The 20,326-nt window shown below is 37.4% G+C and overlaps 1 protein-coding gene across 6 annotated transcripts in view; it reads left to right on the forward strand.

Annotated features, from left to right (window-relative positions):
• Positions 1-20,326, forward strand: part of ATP7A (ATPase copper transporting alpha) — a 155,455-nt gene that overhangs the window by 42,544 nt on the left and 92,585 nt on the right. For 3 of the 6 annotated variants that reach the window (XM_055337898.1, XM_055337897.1, XM_055337900.1), the window contains 3 exons: positions 3,106-3,167; positions 4,217-4,332; positions 6,039-6,179. In XM_055337898.1, coding sequence (XP_055193873.1) covers positions 3,119-3,167; positions 4,217-4,332; positions 6,039-6,179 — 306 coding nt within the window. In that variant the 5' untranslated portion in view covers positions 3,106-3,118. Of the gene's footprint in view, positions 1-3,105; positions 3,168-4,216; positions 4,333-5,450; positions 5,652-6,038; positions 6,180-20,326 lie in introns of those variants that run through there. The other 3 variants (XM_055337902.1, XM_055337901.1, XM_055337903.1) reach the window with 3 other exon arrangements.

Genomic DNA, 20,326 nt, shown 5'->3' on the forward strand with positions numbered 1-20,326 from the left:
TTGCAGCACTGTTTACAATAGCTAAGGCATGGAAACAACCTAAGTGTCTTTCGATGGATAAACGGTCAAAGAAAATGTGGTGTAATATGTACATACATTATTCAGCCATTAAAAAGAAGGAAATTCTGTCACTTGTAACAATATGGATTGAGGGCATTATGCTAAATGAAGTAAGTCAGAGAAAGGCAAATTACTATTTAAACTCATTTATATGTATAATCTGAAAAAAGCAAACTCCTACAGAACAGATTGTTGAGTTTTCAGAGGTGAGTGTTAGAGATGGGTGAAATGGGTGAAGGTGGTCAAAAGATAGAAATGTTCAGTTATAAGATAAATAAGTTCTGGGTATATGATGTACAACATGGTAACTATAGTTAACAGTACTACATTGTGTATTTGAAAGTTGCTAAGAGAGATCTTAAAGGTTTTTATCATAAGAAGAAAAATTTAATCACATGGTGATAAGTGCTAAATAAACTTATGGTGGTAATCATTTCACAGTATACACATATATCAAATCATTTTGTTGTACACCTAAAACTAATATAATGCTATATATAAGCTATATCTCAGTTAAAAAATGATTAGAGGCAACAACAACAACAACAACAACAAAATAGATACATTGGACTTCATCAAAATTAAAAACTTTTGGGCACCAAAGGACTCTATCAAGAAGGTGAAAAGATAACCCACAGAATAGGGGCAAATATTTGGAAATCATATATGTGATTAGAGATTAATATCTAGAATATATAAAGAAATCCTACAACTCAACAACAACAACAAAAAAATAAAAGCCCAATTAAAAAATGGGTAAAGGACTCATGTAGACATTTCTCCAAAAAAGATATACAAATAGCCAATAAGCACATGAAAAGATATTAAGTATCAGGGAAATGCAAATCAAAACCACAATGAGATATCACTTAACATTTACTAGAATGGCTAAAATAAAAAGCCAGATAATAACAAGTCTTTATATGAGGAGGTAGAGAAATTAGGACCCTTATATGCTGCTAGTAGGAATGTAAAATGGTACAGCTGCTTTGGAGAGCAATATGGCAGTTCCTCAGTTGAAACATAGTTATAGGACCCAGCAATTCCACTCTTACCCAAGAGAAATGAAAACACAAAAATTTGTACATAAATATTTATAGCAGCCTTATTCTCGGTAACCAAAAGATAGGGACAACCTAAATTCCCATCAGTTGGTGAATGGATAAACAAAATGTGATATATCTTTATATAATTCAGCCATGAAAAGGAATGAAGTACTGATACATGCTATGACATGAATGAACCTTGAAAACATTATGCTAAGTGAAAGAAGCCAGTCACATATTGTATGATTTCATTCATATGAAATGTCCAAAAGAGAAAAATCTATACAAACACAAAGATTAATTGTTGCCTGGCAGTGGGTTAGAGGCTTAGGAGGTGGGAGGGTGATAATTAAAGGGTATAGGGCTTTTTAAGGTGAAAGAAATATTGTAAAATTGACTGTAGTGATGGTTGCAAATATCTGTGAATGTAACACCTATTGAATTCTACACATTAAGTGTGTGAATTATATGCGAACTTTATTTCAGTAAAGCTGTTTAAAAAAATGGTGCTGGGAGAACTTGACATCCACACGTAAAAGAATGTAACTTGGATCCCTACTATACATCATGTACAACAATTAACTCAAAGAGGATTTAGAGACTTAAATATAGGAGCTGAAACTACCAAACTCTTAGAACATAGAAGTAAATATTCATGGCTTTCAGTGTAGCAGTCGTTTCTTACATAGGACACCAAAAGCACAAGCAACAAAAGACAAAATTGATAAATTTGGCTTCACAAAAAATAAGTATTTTTTGCTTCAAAAGATGCCATCAAGCAAGTGAAAACAATGAAGTACAGATACATTCCACACATTGTTAAACCTTAAAAATATTATGCTAAGGGAAAGAGTTCCAGACACAGAAAGCCACATATTGAATTAATCCCTTTTTATGAAATTATCAGGATGGGCAAATCCATAGAGATAGGAAGTAGATTCATTTTTGCCAGTAGCTGTAAGGGGACCAAGGAGCGACTGCTGATGGGTATGGAGTTTTTTTTGAAGGTAATGAAAATGTTCTGCAATTACATAGTCATTATTGTTGCATATCCTTGTGAAATTACTAAAAAGCACTGAATTGTACATCTTAGGGTGAATTTTATAGTGTTCGAATTATATCTCCAAAAAAAGAACATGTATAATGAAAAATATGTGCTGAAAATGAATTAACATTTGAAAAAAATTATCCCCAAAGGACTTCTGTGGTTTTAGATATTGGGAAATTATATTGGTCCAGTTGTTCAAAGCTCCAACGAAATCAATCAAAGAAATAAGAAGAGTCCATTTAACTTGCTTTGTTAGGAGCAGAGGATGTGGGTCAGCAGCAGTTTCTGTTTGTTTCTCTGAGCTTAGCAAAGCTAGGATGATGTAGTAATTGTTTTTATACCACTCAGAATAAATTTATTGCAAGAGATGTTTCAGTTTAAATAGTTTTTCCTAGGGGCACCTGGGTGGCTCGGTGGTTGAGCATCTGCCTTTGGCTCAGGTCGTGATCCTGGAGTCCTGGGATCGAGTCCTGCATCAGGCTCCCTACAGGGAGCCTGCTTCTCTCTCTGCCTATGTCTCTGCCTCTCTCTCTGTCTCTCTCATGAATAAATATACAAAATGCAAAAGATTCCCCAACCACCCAGTCTCTTTCCCTCTCTGGAGTTAACTAATGTTACTGATATAATATTTATGAGTCCTTCCAAAGATCCTTTTACATAGTGTTTTGATTTTTAAAATTACTGCCCTCTTGTAGTTTGGTGTTTTTAAAGAAACTACTTTTGGGGCAAAATAGAGTCAATGTAAATCATGGTATTTGTATAATACCTTTTGAGTTCTGTAGTTGGCCATTGTTAATTTTGACAAATAAGTCTAAGAGAAATACTTTGTCTCTAATTTTTTATTATGGTCACACAACAAGATCTTTATCCCAGGTCATGGAGACCCTAATGAATATTGGATAATTTTATTGGACCTAAGACTTGTTTTTTTTATTTGTACTTCAATTTTAGGTGATAGCATCTCATGATAACTGGTTATTTCCTGTTCTTCTTTTCCCTCATCACTGGTTTGGGTAAGTTTTACTTCAGTATTTCTCTTCTCCCTCTTATTTTTTTAAAGATTCTATTTATTTATTCATAGAGGCACAGCTAGAGAGAGAGAGAGAGAGGCAGAGACACAGGCAGAGGAAGAAGCAGGCACCATGCAGGGAACCTGATGTGGGACTCGATCCCGGGTCTCCAGGATCACACCCTGGGCTGCAGGCGGCGCTAAACCGCTGCGCCACCGGGGCTGCCCTCTTCTCCCTCTTAGACAAAATGGTCCTTTCTACATAATTTATAATCTTTGCAAAACTTTTTGTTGCAAATCTATATAATTTGCAAGTTCTTTACATTGAGCTAATATATTCTTCCAAATAAAATTTTTCTCCCATAATTAAACACTTTCTTTTTTAAAAAATTCTCATGAATTTATTTATTCATGAGAGACACAGAGAGAGAGGCAGAGACATAGACAGAGGGAGAGGCAGACTCCTCACAGGGAGCCTGATGTGGGACTCAATCCCTGGACCCCGGATCATGACCTGAGCCAAAAGCAGACACCCAACTGCTCAGCCACCCAGGCGTCCTGTAATTAAACATTTTCTAATTAAACCCTCTAATTTACCTAAACATGAATAATTTCTAGTGCTCTAAGAGAGGCCCCTAGATCTATATTGGGAAATCTCTGGTTTTATTCTTGAATAATTTCTTAAGCCTGATTCTAGATGCTTTTATCATAATCATTTCACATTATCCATTAAAGAAAATAGTTTTAATTTTTTTTTTTATTTATTTATGATAGTCACAGAGAGAGAGAGAGGCAGAGACACAGGCAGAGGGAGAAGCAGGCTCCATGCACCGGGAGCCCGATGTGGGATTCGATCCCGGGTCTCCAGGATCGCGCCCTGGGCCAAAGGCAGGCGCCAAACCGCTGCGCCACCCAGGGATCCCAAGAAAATAGTTTTAAAGAAATATGTTCTTAGTTTTTTTTTCTTTTCTTGTAATTTTCATTTATCTTCCTTGCTCTCTATTGGCATAATTTAATTTTCTTTTTTTTTTAATTTTTATTTATTTATGATAGTCACACACAGAGAGAGAGAGGCAGAGACACAGGCAGAGGGAGAAGCAGGCTCCATGCACCGGAAGCCCGACGTGGGATTCGATCCCGGATCTCCAGGATCGCGCCCTGGGCCAAAGGCAGGCGCTAAACCACTGCGCCACCCAAGGATCCCTTAATTTTCTTTATTCTCTTTCTCCCTCTACTATTTTGGAAGCTATATATTCTATTTCTATTCTCCTACTAAGTACCTTTAAATTTTTAACATGTGTTGTTAACAAAATCCAAGGTTTATTTCTTTTTATACATTTCAAACAAGACCAGGGATCTCAGAATGCCTGAGCTATAAACGCCCATCCCTATTATTTTTTATTATTTCAGGTCCATTGTTCCTTTGTGTGTGTGATGTGATGTGTGTGTGTGTGTGTTTGAATAGATAATACATCTTCATGGTACAAAATTTAGAAGATACAGAAGAAACTAGATCTTAATTGTTCTCACCACAAAGAATGAAATGATGATTAAGTGATATGATAGAGGTGTTAGCTAATGGTTTTAATCCTACAAACCAACAATCCTACAAACCAACACATTGTACACCTTAAACTTACACAATGTTTTGTCAATTATATCTCAACTTTAAAAAGAGATGCAAAAGGTCATATACTGAAATTTTTTCTCCCATCCTTATCCCCTAGCCACTTAGTTCCCCTCACCAGAGGAAAACACTGTTTTCATGGGATATATTAGGTTGATCTATATGAAATTGGCAGTATTTGACTATTTTGATACACAACAATGGCAACTTCACATGGTTCAAACTAACATCAGTGGGGAAAAAAAGATTGCTGCATTCATGGAATTTTCATTCTAGTGGGACATATATTAGTTAATTATTGCAGTGTAACAAATTACCTAAAAATGTAATGGCTTGAAAGAACAAACACTTATTATCTTATAGTTTTTGTGAGTCATAAGTTTGGGAGTGGTTTTGCTGAGTGGTTCTGGCTTAGGATATCTCATGAAATTGTAGTAAGTATGTGGACTGGAGCTTCAGGCATCTAAAGGCTTAATTAAGTCTGAAGTATCAGCTTCTAAAATGGTTCACTCATCTGGTTGTTGGCAGGAGGCCTCAATTTCTTGCCACATGAACATCTCCCTAAGGCTACTTGAGTGTCCTTATGATGTAGAAGATGGCTTCCTCTAGATCGGGTCATTCAGGGAAGAGGACAAGGAGGAATCCACAGTGACTCCCTCCTCCCCCAGTGCCTTTCATAACCTACTCTTGGAAGTCATACCTTGTCTATTCCACCATATTCTGTTTGGAAACAAGTTACTGAACACAGGCCACATTCAAGGGGAAAGGATTTAAATTCCACCTCTTGAAAGAAGGAGTAATGAAGACTTTGTGAGCACCTTTTAAAACTGCCACAGGAAAACAGATAATAAGCAACAAATGGTAACTAAATTATAGACTGTATTAGAAGATAATAAGTTCTATAAAAAGACAAAATAGAGCAGATGTAAGGGGAATCAGAGTGTATTTGTGTAGAAGGGATGTGTATGGCAATTTTAAGCAGGGCGTCGGTGTAAAACTCATTAAGGGGATTAGATTTGAGTAAAGACTTGAAAGAGACGAGGAAGTTAACTAAGCAGGTATCTGGAAGAAAGTCTATTCCAAGGGAATAGCTAAATCAGTGGTCTTGAGGTGAGAGTAAAATGAGATGAGAGACAAGAATGCTGACCATATTTTATTAGTAGAATATTTTCAGTTGAGAAGGTGGGGGAAAAGTTGAGGAAGGATTATTTCCATGGCTGAAATTAGTGAGTTCATTTTTTCTAATAGGAATGTAAAGAAGAAATCAAGATGGATCGAAGTATGAGTGTGGATTCGGTCACCATCTCTGTGGAGGGAATAACATGTGATTCCTGTGTTTGGACCATTGAGCAGCGGATTGGAAATCTGAATGGTGTATATCATATTAAAGTAAGTTTGTCTTTGGAAATCAGTGAAGTCAAATGTTGACTGGAATTCTAGAAAATTACTTCTAACACTGAGATTGAAGCAGACACACTGACATGTTTGATAATAAAAACTGAGAAGATTAATATATTTTCTTTGCCCCTTTAACTTTTCTTTTTATAAAAAATACAAAATTATATATTTTTTCAACTTAAAACATCTGAAAATGGAATCTTGACATTATTATGGTTGTATATTTATAGATTTATGTTTTATAAGTGTATAGATGCTAATATACTCTTTATTACTCTTAATTTCATACTGAACTAAAATATATGTTTTCAGGTAAAGGGTTGTAGGCTTTCTTCTCTTATATAGCGTGACAATTATGTGAAATAATAATGTAGTCTTCCTTAAGTACATGCATACAAGGTGTAACAGCAATTTTCTAAGCTTTTTTACTTCAATTTTTTAAATGTTTCTAGTTTTTAAAAAATATGTATATATATTTATTTAAGTAACCTATACACCCAACATGGGACTTGAACTCACAACCCCAAGATTAATAGTTACATGCTATACTAACTGAGCCAGCCAGGTGCCCAGTTCACTCAGTTTTTTAAAAAAGATTTTTTTATTTTAGAGAGTGGGTAGGGGTTGGGAGGATGGGGAGAGAGAGAGGGAGAGAGAAACCCAAGCAGACTCCATGCTGAATGTGGAGCCCCATGCAGGGCTCCATTTTGTGACCCTGAGATCATGACCTGAGCTGAAACCAAGAGTCAGATGCTTAACTGACTGCACCACTCAGGCACCCCTTCATTTCACTTTTTTAAAATTTTTTTTTAATTTATTTATGATAGTCACACAGAGAGAGAGAGATTGAGGTAGAGACACAGGCAGAGGGAGAAGCAGGCTCCATGCACTGGGAGCCCAATGTGGGATTCGATCCCGGGTCTCCAGGATTGCGCCCTGGGCCAAAGGCAGGCGCTAAACCGCTGTGCCACCCAGGGATCCCCCATTTCAATTTTTAATTGCAAAAATAAAATTGACCTTGTCAGACCATCTTAACACTATATATTCTAATTTGTCTATAATGAACCTGAATTGTAACCATTATAAATAGATAAGCTAAATGGCTTTGTTTTACACCTTATAAACACAAGAACCAAAGTCCAAAAGTCAATATAAAACTACCCTACAAGGAATATAATGATGCCATCACCCCTCATATCTTAAAAAAAAAACTTGGAATGTTTCCCATGTTCATTTTTTTGACATAGATATATGTTAAAGCTACAAAGGCTCTTACATAATGAATTCAATAATCTAACCTCTTCATTTTACAGATTAGCAAATGGAAGCTGAGATTAATGAGGTGACTTGTGCTAAATTACAGTTACCTATTACGAAAGCAAAACTAGAACTCAAGTTCTGTGATTCCTGGGCCAGTGTTTTCTGGTCATACAGTGTCTACAGATGCATTTTAATTTGCATATGTTCTCAAACTGGTTGTCTCTGAATTATTTTCTCACATAAATTCTGAAAAAGTTAATCATGAAGGTGCCTCTTACCACCAATTGATGTATTAGCTATGTATTGCTAGTCTCTATAAATTCTTCTCAGAATAATTCTAGTATTTTTAGTATGAGAAACCTCAAATTATGTTTTGTCATTACTTTTTTAAACTTTCTATTTCCATGTTCATAAAAATGTCTTTGAAATTAAAGCTTTTGGGGTAAAAAATGTTTTGATTAATCTTTATCATCCAGCTTTCTCAATCTCAGCACTGTTGACATCTTGGGTTGGATAATTCTTTATTGTCTGAGGGCTGCTCTGTGCGTTGTAGAATGTTTAGCAACACCCCTGGCCTTACCCACTGGGTGCCAATAGCCTTTTCTTGCTTGCACTTATGACAACCAGAAGTGTCTCTAGGCATTGCCAAATATCCTCTGTGGGCAGAGTTGCCCTCAGTTGGGATTCACTGCTGTGGTCCCTTCTCAGAGAACCTACTATACACATTTTGGCTGTTTAGTTAGTATTTTATGATGATGAATTGATTTATTGAATAGGTTCATGTGCCACCTTCTCTTCATAATCACTTCTTATGGTTCTTTATTGCCAGTGACAGATACAGTGAGTAGTGGTCCTCAAACCATAACCTGGTTAGTTGTGAGAATCACCTAGAAGACTTGCTAAAACATACAGTGCTGGGTCCTACCCTCAGAGTTTCTGTTTTAGTAGGTCCGATGGGGCCTGAGAGTTTGTATTTCTAACAAATAATTAATTCTAGTGGTGCTGGCCCTGGAACCACAATTTAGGATGATTATATTGCATGAGATATACCTACACTAAAAATTATTTGTTATTTGAAACTTAAATTTAACTTGGTGTCTTGTGTTTTTTTAATTAAAAATTTTATTTATATGTTTTATTTTATTCTAATTTTTTAAAATTAAGTTCTATGTTCAACATGGGGCTTGAACTCAAGACCCCAAGATCAAGAGTTATGTGTCCATGGGTATCTTGTATTTTTATTTGCTAAATCTGGTAACCCTACTTTGAAGTCATTCCTCCTCCTTACTTTCAGCCCCTCATAACCACTGATTTGTTTTTTTGTCTCTATAAATTTTACTTTTTAAAAAAGATTTTATTTATTTATTTGAGAGAGAGAGAGAGAGACAGAGATAGTGACAGAGAAAACAAATGGAGAGGAGAGGGAGAAGCAGGCTCCTGCTGAGCAGGGAGCTCGATGCAGGGCTCTTTTGATCCCAGGACCCTGGGATCTTGACCTAGGCTGATGGCAGATGCTTAACCAACTGAGCCACCCAGATGCCCCACATTTTACTTTTTAAAAACTGTCATATAAATGGAATCATATGGCCTTTTGAATCTAGCCTCCTTCATGTAACATCTTGCATTTGAGATCTACTTACATTATTTTTTGTATCACTGGTTCTTTTCTTTTTCTTGCTGAGTGGTATTCCATTTTGTGGATGTGCCAAAATTTGTTTGCCCATTCATTCATTGAAAGACATATGGATTGTTGCAACTTTTTTGTGATTATATAAAACAATGCTCTGAGTGTTCACACAAGTCTTTGTTTGGACATATGTTTTCTCTTGGGAAAATTCCTAGGATTGGATTTATTCCATTGTATGGTAAGTGTGTGTTTCATTTGTTGAGGTACTGGCAAATGATTTACCACAGTGGCTGTACTATTTTATCTTCACCAGCAATGTTTGTGAGTTCTGCTTTTTCAGATTCTCTCCAACACTTTGTATTACCAGTCTTTTTAGTTATAGACATTTTAGTCGGTGTGTAGTGGTATCACACTAACTGTCATTTCCTTAATGGCTAATGCTGTTGAGCATTTCGTGTGTTTGTTAGGCATTTGTATGCCTTCTTTGGTCAAATGGCTGTAAAAACTTTTCTTAAAATTTTTTGCTGCTTTTCTTTTGTTTTCTTATTCAATTTTGATTGTTCTTTATATATTCCAAATAAATCTTCTTTTAGATATGTGATTTTTTTGCAAATATCTTTTCAGTCTATGGCTTGTCTTTTCATTCTATTTTTAAAACAGATTTATTTACTTATTTTAGAGAGTGTGCACATGAGCAGTAGGGAGGGGCAGAGGCACAGAATCTTCAAGTAGACTTCCTGCTGAGCATGGAGCCCAGCACTGGGCTTGATCCCATGGTACATGAGACCATGACCTGAGCCAAAAACCAGGAGTTGGTGCTTAACTGACTGAACCATCCAAGCACCCTTCTGTTTTTTTAAATTAAGTTTTTATTTAAATTCCATTTAGTTAACATACAGTGTAATAATATTAGTTTCAGGGGTACAATTTAGTGATTCAACATTTACATACAACAAACACCTGGTACTCATCACAAGTGCTCTCCTTAATCCCTGTCACCTATTTACCCCATCCCCCTCTGGTAACCATCAATTTGTTCTCTATAATTAAAAATCTGTTTCTTGGTTTTCCTCTCTTTTTCCTCATGTTTGTCTGTTTCTTAAATTCTGCATGTGAGTGAAATCATGATATTTATCTTTGACTTATTTTGTTTAGCATAATACTTTCTAGCTCTATCTGTGTTATCACAAATGGCAAGATTTCATTCTTTTTTGGCTGAGTAATATTCCATTGTATATATATGTATACTATATCTGCTTTATCCATTCATCAATGGATGGACATTTGGGCTCTTTCCAAAATTTGGCTATTGTTGATAATCCTGCTGTAAACATCGGGGAACATGTATCCCTTCGAAATAGTATTTTTGTATTCTTTGGGTAAATACCTAATAGTGCAATTGCTGGATTGTAGGGTAGTTCTATTTTTTGAAAGATTTTATTTATTTATTTTAGAGATTCCACAAGCGGATGGGGAGGGAGAAGCAAGCTTCCTGCTAAGCAGGGAGCCCAATGTGGGGCTCAGTCTCAGAACCCCAGAATCATGACCTGAGCCACCCTGGTGCCTCAGGGTAATTCTGTTTTTACATTTTTGAGGAATCTCCATACTCTTTTCCATAGTGGCTGCACCAGCTTACATTCCTACCAACAGTATAAGAAGGTTTCCCTTTCTTTGCATCCTTGCTCACACGTTTCCTGTGTTGTTCATTATAGCCATTCTGACAGGTGTGAGGTGATAGCTCATTGTAATTGTGATTTATATTTCCCTGATGATTACTGAGCATCTTTCCATGTATCTATTAGCCATCTGTAAGCCTTTGGAAAAATGTTCCTATCTTCTGCCTATTTCTTAACTGGATTTTTGTGTGTGTGTGTTGAGTTTTTAACTTCTTTATATATTTTGGATACTAACCCTTTGGCAGTTATGTCACTTGCAAATATCTTCTCCTATTCCAGAGATTGCCTTTTAATTTTGTTGATGGAAAGTTTCCTTTGCTTTTCAGAAGCTTTTTATCTTGATGAAGTCCCATTAGTTCATTTTTGCCTTTTTTCCCCTTGCATCAGGAGACGTATCTAGTAAGAAGTTGCTATGACTGGTGTCAAAGAGGTTATACGTGTGTTCTTCTCTAGGATTTTAATGGTCCTGTCTCACATTTAGGTCTTTAATCCATTTTGAATTTATTTTTATATATGGTGTAAGAAAGTGGTCCAGTTTCATTCTTTTACATGTTGCTATCCAGCTTTCCCAACATCATTTGTCAAAGAGACTGTCTTTTTCCTGTTGGACATTCTTTCTTGTTTTGTCAAAGATTAAGTGACCATATAATTGTGGGTTCATTTTTGGGTTTTCTTTTTTTTTAATTTATTTTTTAATTTTTTATTTATATATATATTTTTCATTTTTGGGTTTTCTATTCTATTCTACTGATCTATGTGTTTATTTTTGTGCCAGATCCGTACTGTTTTGATCACTACAGCTTTGTAATATAACTAGAGATCTGGAATTGTGATGCCTCCAGCTTAGCTTTTCTTTTTCAAGATTGCTTTGGCTATTTGGGGTCTTTTTTGGTTCCATACACATTTTAGGATTGTTGATTCCAGCTCTGAAAAATGCTGGCGGTATTTTGATATAGTCATTGCATTTAATGTGTCGATTGCTTGAGTCATATAGACATTTTAACAGTACTTGTTCTTCCAATCCAAGAGCATGGAATATTTTTCCTTTTTTTTGTGTCCTGTTCAATTTTTTTCCTAAGTGTTCTATAGTTTTCAGAGTACAGATCTTTTACCTCTTTGGTTAGGCTTATTCCTAGGTATTTCATGGTTTTTGGTGTAATTGCAAATGGGATTGATTCCTTGATTTCTCTTTCAGCTGCTTCATTATTGGTGTATATAAATGCAAAGATTTCTGTATGTTGATTTTGTATCCTGCAACTTCACTGAATTCATGTATCAATTATGGCTTTTTTTTTGGTCTAGTCTTTCAGGTTTTCTATATAGTGTATCATGTCATCTGTAAATAGTGAAGGTTTTACTTCTTCCTTGCCAATTTGGATACCTTTTATTTGTTTGTGTTGTCTGATTGCTGAGGCTAGGACTTCTAGTACTATGCTAAATAGTGGTAAGAGTGGACATCCCTGTCTTGTTCCTGACCATAGAGAAAAAGCTCTCAGTTTTTTCCCTATTGAGAATTGTATTACCTGTGGGTATTTCATAAATGACCTTTATTATGTTGAGGTATGTTCCTTTTAACCCTACTTGTTGAGAGGTCTTATCATGAATGGATGTTGTACTTTGTTAAATGCTTTTTCTGCATCTATTGAAAGGATCATATGGTTCTTTTCTTTTGTTGATGTGATGTATCACATTGATTGATTTACAAATATTGAACCACATTGCATCCCAGGAATAAATTCCACTTGATTGTGGTAAATGATTTTTTAAAATATATTCTTGGATTTGATTTACTAATATATTGTTGAGGACTTTTGCATCTGTGTTCATCAGAGATTTTGACCTATAGTTCTCTTTAATTGTAGTGTCATTATCTGGGTTTGGTATCAAAGTATTGTGGTCCTCATAAAAGGAACTGGGAAGTTTTCCTTTCTTTTCTATTTTTTCTGGAATAGTTTGAGAAGAAGGTATTAACTCTTCTTTAAACATTTGGTAGAATTCCCCATAAAACCATCTAGCCCTGGACTTTTGTTTTTTTGTGAGATTTTTGATAACTGATTCAAATTTCTTTGCTGATTACCAGTCTACTAAATTTTCTATTTCTTCCTGTTTCAGTTTTGGTAGTTTATATTTTTCTAGGAATTTATCCATTTCTTCCAGGTTGTTCAATTTGTTGGCATCTAGTTTTTCGTAATACTCTCTTTTAATTGTATTTCTGTGGTGTTGGTTGTTATTTCTCCTCTCCTATTTGTGATTTTGTTTATTTGAGTCCTTTCTCTTTTATTTTTGATAAGTCCGGATAGAGGTTTATCAATTTTATTAATTCTTCTTTTTTAAGATTTTATTTATTTATTTGACAGAGAGAGAGAGAGAGCACACATGCACACATGCACAAAATGGGGGAGTGGCAGGGAGAGGGAGAGGGAGAAACAGGCTCCCTGCTGAGCAGGGAACCCAATATGGGGCTTGATCCCAGGACCCTAGGATCATGACCTGAGCTGAAACCAAGAGTTGGACACTCAGACAACGCTGCCACCAGGCACCCTACATTTTTCATTTCTGAGTGATTCTTTTTTAACTCTTATCTGGTAGCAAGGACCTTTCTGAATTCTTCCATTTTTTCCTCAAGCCCAGCAAGTATCCTTATGATTGTTGCTTTAAATTCTCTACCAGACATATTACTTATATCTGTTTTGCTTAGATTTCTGGCCATGACCTTATCTTGCTGTTTCATTTAGGATGAATTCCTCTATCTTGGCATTTTGTCTAAGTCTCTGTCTTCTTTTTTTGTGTTAGAAAACCTTTTATGTTTTGTGCTCTTGAGATAATGGCTTTATGAGGAAGAGATCATTTACTGTCAGGGCCTGGCACTTTAGGAAATGTCTGTGGTGTGTGCTGTGTACACTCTGCTGCTGTGTTTTGGCTGCTCTGTCCTTCAGGCCAATTGTCTGGAGAGGGTCTCCTTGCCTGCAGTGGGCAGTGTTTGGTCCTTGGTCAGAGTGTGGAGAGTTTTAATTAGTTTCTGGTCTGCTGTTAAATGAGACTTGATACTACTTACACTAGCATAGAAGCCTTGCAGAACTGTCTGGTCAGGAGACATGCAGTGGGCAGGGGCTTCCACTGGTCTTCTGGGGAAGGGGGCTTGCCGTGCTGGGACTGAGGCAGACTTGACTGAGAAAGGCAGTACTGGCAGAGCACAGCAGTATGAGACCTGGTGTAAGTAAGCAGGTTAGGCAGCCAGGGTCAGCACTGTGCTATTTGCTGCAGGTGGCTGTGTGTTTATGCTATTGGGGTTGGGTAGGGAAATCGTGCCAGACAGGTCCTTTTTCCCCTGGAGAGGGGTCTCTGTGCTTATTGCTCTAAGGAATCACTCCCGGAAGAGCCAATAATCTCCCCCTTGTGTTGCCCTAGGCATTTTAAGTCACTGTTCTCAGGCTGTCTGCCTATGGATTGTTTGCCTGCCTTCTCTCCAGGAACAGCACAGTAGCCTCTGGGCTCTATGTCAGCCATGCTTGCTAACTTTTAAAACTCCAGGCTTTAGGGATATGATGGGAGCAGGGGCCTGCAGTGTTCTTCTGGGAGAGGGTTTTGCTGTGCTGGGACTGAAGGAGGTTTGACTGAGAGGGGCAGTTGTGCCAGAGCACAGGGGCATGGGACTGGGATCGAGCAGGTTAGGCAGCCAGCGTTGGGACCAAACAGCCCTGCTTGGGTGGCTGTGTGTTTATGCTGAGGGACAGGGGATGGAAAAGTGACCCACCAGCTCCTTTGTTTTTGGAGAGATGTCTCTATGAATACTACCTCTCACAGATGTGCTCCAAGAGGAGTGGATAATCTCCCCCATGTGTGCCCCAGGTGTTCCTCAGATCATGGTGTCTGCCCCTGGGTTGTTTGCTTGCCATTTCTCCAGGAGCAGCACAATGCCCTCAGAGCTCTATCCCAGCCAAGCCAGTGACCTTTAAAACTCCGGTCTTTTAAGCCCTGCTGGTTCTAAGAATTAATGAAAATAAGCCCCTCTCATTTTCCCAGCCAATGGCTTTGGGGAAGTGTTCTCCTTGTGCATTTCCCTGTGTGTTCCTCTCTCATTTGCCTTTCTCCATTGACCAGGGCTCCCGCACCTTTGTGGCACCTGCAATCCATTTCTCCCCCAAACCACATCTCCACACTTCCCGCTTTCCTTGATGTGGTCTCTTCTCTCCCTCTACTTGTGGAATTTGTTTTTTCAGTCCTCGGGTTAATTTCTTGGGTATTCAGAATAATTTGATAGATATCTAGTGTTTGACGAACGAGATGAGCCTAGGGTCCTCCTACTAAACCACAATCTTTGCTCCCCCTGTCTTCAATCTCTTAAAAGCATCTTTCCCAAAGCAGATGTTTTTACTTTTGGTGAATTCTAGTTTATCTACTTTTTTCCTTTATGAGTCATGTTTCTGGTGTCGTGTGTAAGAAATCTTAGTCTCACCCAGGGTCACAAAGATTTTCTTCTATGTTATCTAAAATTCTATCATTTTAGGTCTATGATTCGTTTTTGTTTGAGAGAGAAAATGAGTGCACACAAGGGGGTTCAGAGGCAGAGGGAGAGAGAATTTTAAGCAGCCTCCATGCTCACTGTGGAGCCTGATGTGGGGCTCAACCTCACCACCCTGAGATCATGACCAGCGCTGAAATCAGGAGTCAGATGCTTAACTGACTGAGCCACCCAGGTGCCCCTCATTTTGAATTAATGTGTACACATTTGATATATGGGTTGAGGTTAATTTTTTAATACAAATGTCCAGTTTTTCCCACACACACCATTTGTTGAAAAATCTATCCTTTATGCATTGAATTGCTTTTGTACCTTTTTTGAATATCAGTTGACCGCATATTTATGGGTATATTTTTGTATGCTCGGTTCTGTTCCATTGATCTGTGTTTCTCTCCTTTTGCCAATAAATACCACACAGTTTTGGTTATTGTAGCTTTATAATAAATCTTAAAATCAGATATTGTGTTTCCTCAACTTTGTTTTTTTTTCTTTTGAAAATTGTTTTGACTATGCAAGTTCCTTTCCATTTCCATATAAGTTTTTGAATCAGCTTATACATTTCTATAAAAATATCTGCTAGGATTTTGATTGGGATTGTGTTGATTCGGTAGATCTGTTTGGATAGTATTAACATCTTTTAAAAAAGTTTTATAAAGATTTTATTTATTTATTTATTTATTTATTTATTTATTTATTTATTTATTTAATTGAGAGATAGCCAGCACAAACAGGGAAGAGGGGTACAGGGAGAGGGAGAAAGAGACTCCCTGCTGAGCAGGGAGACTGATGTGGAGTTTCATCCCAGGACCCTGGGATCATGACCTGAGACAAAGGCAGATGCTTAACCAACTGAGCCACCCAGCTGCCCTGGGATTAATATCTTAACAATATTGAGTTTTCTAATCTACATATGATATATATCTCCATGTATTTAGGTATTCCTTGGTTTCTTTTATCAGAGATCTATAGTTTTCAGCATATAGATCTTGAATATATTTTTTAGATTTATATTTAAGTAATTCATGTTTTTTAATGATATTTAAATGGTACTGTTTCTTAAATTTTAGTTTCATTTGTTCATTACAAGCATATAGAAATGCAATTCATTTTTGTATGGTGACTTTGTATTCTGAACTTTGCTAAATTGTCATAATAATTAGCTTTTTTGTAGATTCCTTGGGATTTTTCTACATAAGTAATTATGTCATCAGGGCATAAAGAATTTTATTTTCTTCTAGTCTGTATGGCTTCTTTTTCTTGCTTTATTGAACTGGATAGAATCTCCATTACAATTTTGTTAAGATTTTATTTATTTATTCATGAGAAACACGTAGAGAGAAAGGCAGAGACACAGGCAGAGGGAGAAGCCGGCTCCATACAGAGAGCCTGACATGGGACTCTATCCCAGGTCTCCAGGATCACGCCCTGGGCCGAATGCGGCACTAAACCGACGAACCACCGGGCTGCCCTCCATTACAATTTTGAATAGAAGTGGTAAGAATGGAATGTGAGGGTGATCGGGCTGCAACATCTGTCACCCCATTGACTGCAAAGGTTGATTCAGCTGATCTGGCTGGCTAGGCGGGTATCACCTTCCTGCCTCACTACTCCATGTGCATCCTTCCCAAAGCTGCATGTTTGGTTGAAGAGTATGACCTTCCCTGATAAAGGAAGACAGTTCTTTGGTCAAGGATATACAAGTAGCTGTGCTCCCCAGCTTGAACTTCCAAACAAGCTCTCAAGGTCCATTTATAGAAGAATGTAGGATAGTCAAGCTTCCAAGACTCCTTACACATCCAAACGGGGTGCTGCATTTGGCAGCCTGCCTTTCTTTAAAAAAAAGTGGTAAGAATGAACATCTTTGTCTTTTTCCTGATCATGGCAGGGGTGGGGAGAAGCATTCAGTCATTCATCGTTAAGTATTATGTTAGTTGTAGGGTTTTTTGCAGATGCCGTATATCAGGTTAAGGAAGTTTCTTTCCATTCCTAGTTTTCTGAGAGCTTTTTGTTTTTTTTTTTGTTTTTGTTTGTTTGTTTATAAAGATTTATTTATTTATTCATGAGAGACACAGAGAAAGAGAGAGAGGCAGAGACACAGGCAGAGGGAGAAGTAGGCTCTTCGCAGGAGCCTGATGTGGGACTCGATCCCGGATCTTGGGATCACGACCTTAGCAGAAGGCAGATGCTCAACTGCTGAGCCACCCAGGTGTCCCAAGAGCTTTTGTTTTTAATTATGAATGGATGGATGGTGAAATTTTTCTTTTTTTTTAAGATTTATATATTTATTTATGAGAGAGAGAGAGAGAGAGAGAGAGAGAGAGAGAGAGAGAGAGGCAGGCAGAGACACAGGAGGAGGGAGAAGCAGGCTCCATGCCCGGAGCCCGACTTGGGACTCGATCCCGGGTCTCCAGGATCGCGCCCTGGGCCAAAGGCAGGCACCAAACCGCTGAGCCACCCAGGGATTCCCCGATGGTGAAATTTTTCAAGTGCCTTTTTTTCATGTAGAGATGACCATGTTATTTTTCTTCTTTAGGGTATTAATATGGTGAATTACATTGATTCATTTTCAAATGTTATACCAGCCATGCATTCACATGGTAAAGCCTACTTGGTCACAGAGTACATACTTTTTTTTAAAAAAGTTTTTTTTTAAAGATTTTATGATTTGTGGGGGATTCCTGGGTGGCTCAGTGGTTTGGCGCCTGCCTTTGGCCCAGGGCACGATCCTGGAGTCCCGGGATTGAGTCCCACATCGGGCTCCAGGCATGGAGCCTGCTTCTCCCTCTGCCTGTGTCTCTGCCTCTCTCTCTCTCTCTCTCTGTCTATCATAAATAAATAAATCTTTAAAAAAATAAAGATTTTATGATTTATTCATGAGAGACAGAGAGAGAGGCAGAGACATAGGCAGTAGGAGACTCAGGCTCCCTTTGGGGAGCCTGATGTAGGACTCGATCCCAGGACCCCAGGATTATCATGACCTGAGCCTAAGGCAGACACTCAACCACTGAGCTCCCCAGGTATCCCTAAAAAAGTTTTTATTTAAATTCCAGTTAGTTAATATACAATGTAATATTAATTTCACTTGTACAATATACAACACTTCCATACAATACTTGGTGCTCATCACAACTAACATATCCCTTAATCTCCATCTAGTATTTAACCCATTCCCCACCCACCTCCCTTCTAGTAACCATCTGTTTGTTCTCTGTATTAAGAGTTTGTTCCTTGGTTTGCCTCTACTTCTCTTTTTTTTTTTGTCCTTTTGCTCATTTGTTTTGTTTTTTAAATTCCACATGAGTGAAATCATATGGTATTTGTCTTTCTCTGAGTTATTTCACTTAGCATAATACATTCTAGCTCCATCCATGTCATTGCAAATGGCCAGATTTCATTCTTTTTGGTGACGAGTAATATTCCATAGTGTGTCTATGTATACACACACACACACACACACACACGTGAGATGTATATATAAAAATATATATATATATCACATCTTTATCCATTCATTAGTCAATTGCACTACTATCTGTATTTACTCAAAGAATACAAAAATACTAATTTAGGGGAATACATGCACCCCAGTGTTCATAGTAGCAATATCTATAATAGCCAAATTGTGGAAGCAACCCAAATGTCCATCAACTGAGTTCTTAACTTTTACTTATTTATTTAAAGGTATATTTATTTATTTTAGGGAGAGAGAGTATATAAGTAGGGGAGGGGTGGGGGAGAGTGAGGGGGGCGGCATACTCCCCACTGAGCAGAGATCCACATGTAGGGCTTAATCTCACAACTCTGAAATCATGACCTTAACTGAAATCAAGAGTCAGATGCTTGACCAACTGAGCCACCCAGACACCCTGAGTACTTAACTTTATTTTTTTGTGTGTGAGTACTTAACTTTTATTTTTTTATTTTTTATTTTATTTTTTTTGAGAACTTTTAATGAGAAATTTCAAACATACACAAAAGTGGAGAGCCTAGTACAAGGAACCTCCCTCTACCTACCCTCAGGAGAATCCTTGCTGTTTATTTTCATCATTTGTGTTTGGTAATGTATTTTGCTGATGCTTCTAAGAGTTAATATAGGCCTTAACGCCTATTGTACTTTGTTAAGGTAGAAGTCCCTGACTAGTGCATGGAATTTCCTAGTATATCTCAATACCATTTCCAAACTTTTTTGCTGCCCACCCCTGCCTCTTTCCTTGTTACTCTTCAGGATTCTCAGCATTGTTTGGAGTGTAGCTAATATCAGCACTCTTTCATGCTTCATTCAGTTTGGTTCCTTTCCTGTTCTCCCCTGTTTCTCTCCAGTTTGTATCTAAGAGTCCAAAGGAATGAACAATATTGCTTTCTTGCCAGAAGTTTAGGAATTTCTACTATAATGACAGTAACATATGGCTGCTTTTTCTTAAATATTATACTATGAATTACTGCCTCTTGAACTTATTTCACAATCGCAGCTTAATGAGTCAATCCCCAGATATGTCATTTTAACTGAGTTGTTTCCTCATTTGTGTAATGTACTGATTATTTCAATGTGTTATTTGAGTTTTTCACATCATTAAACAACTTTGTATTGGTGGTGGTTCTATTTACTGGAGGTTTTCTATAATTTTGCTTTTATACAATATTTGTTACAGTGATGGTGGAAATTAATGCAACCTTGAAATTTGATCAATTGCATCAATCTTAAAGTGGTTTTCCTATGAGTAGTTCAGATCTATATACAAAAGGTACATTTTTAGATACACTACCCAGAGTAGATATTATTATTATTATTATTTTAAAGATTTTATTTATTTATTCATGAGAAACACAGAGATGTGTGAGAGAGAGGCAGAGACACAGGCAGAGGGAGAAGCAGCTCCATGTAGGGAGCCCGACGTGGGACTTGATCCCGGGACTCCAGGATCACGCCCTGGGCCAAAGGCAGGGGCCAAACCTCTGAGTCACCCAGGGATCCCCCAGAGTAGATATTAATATTTTAAAGGGAATTTTGTCCAGCTGCATTTAGCACAGATTTTTAAAAAGATTTTATTTATTC

Source organism: Nyctereutes procyonoides, unplaced genomic scaffold (assembly GCF_905146905.1).
Source record: "Nyctereutes procyonoides isolate TBG_1078 unplaced genomic scaffold, NYPRO_anot_genome, whole genome shotgun sequence".
In the NCBI taxonomy this organism is placed as follows: Eukaryota; Metazoa; Chordata; class Mammalia; order Carnivora; family Canidae; genus Nyctereutes; species Nyctereutes procyonoides.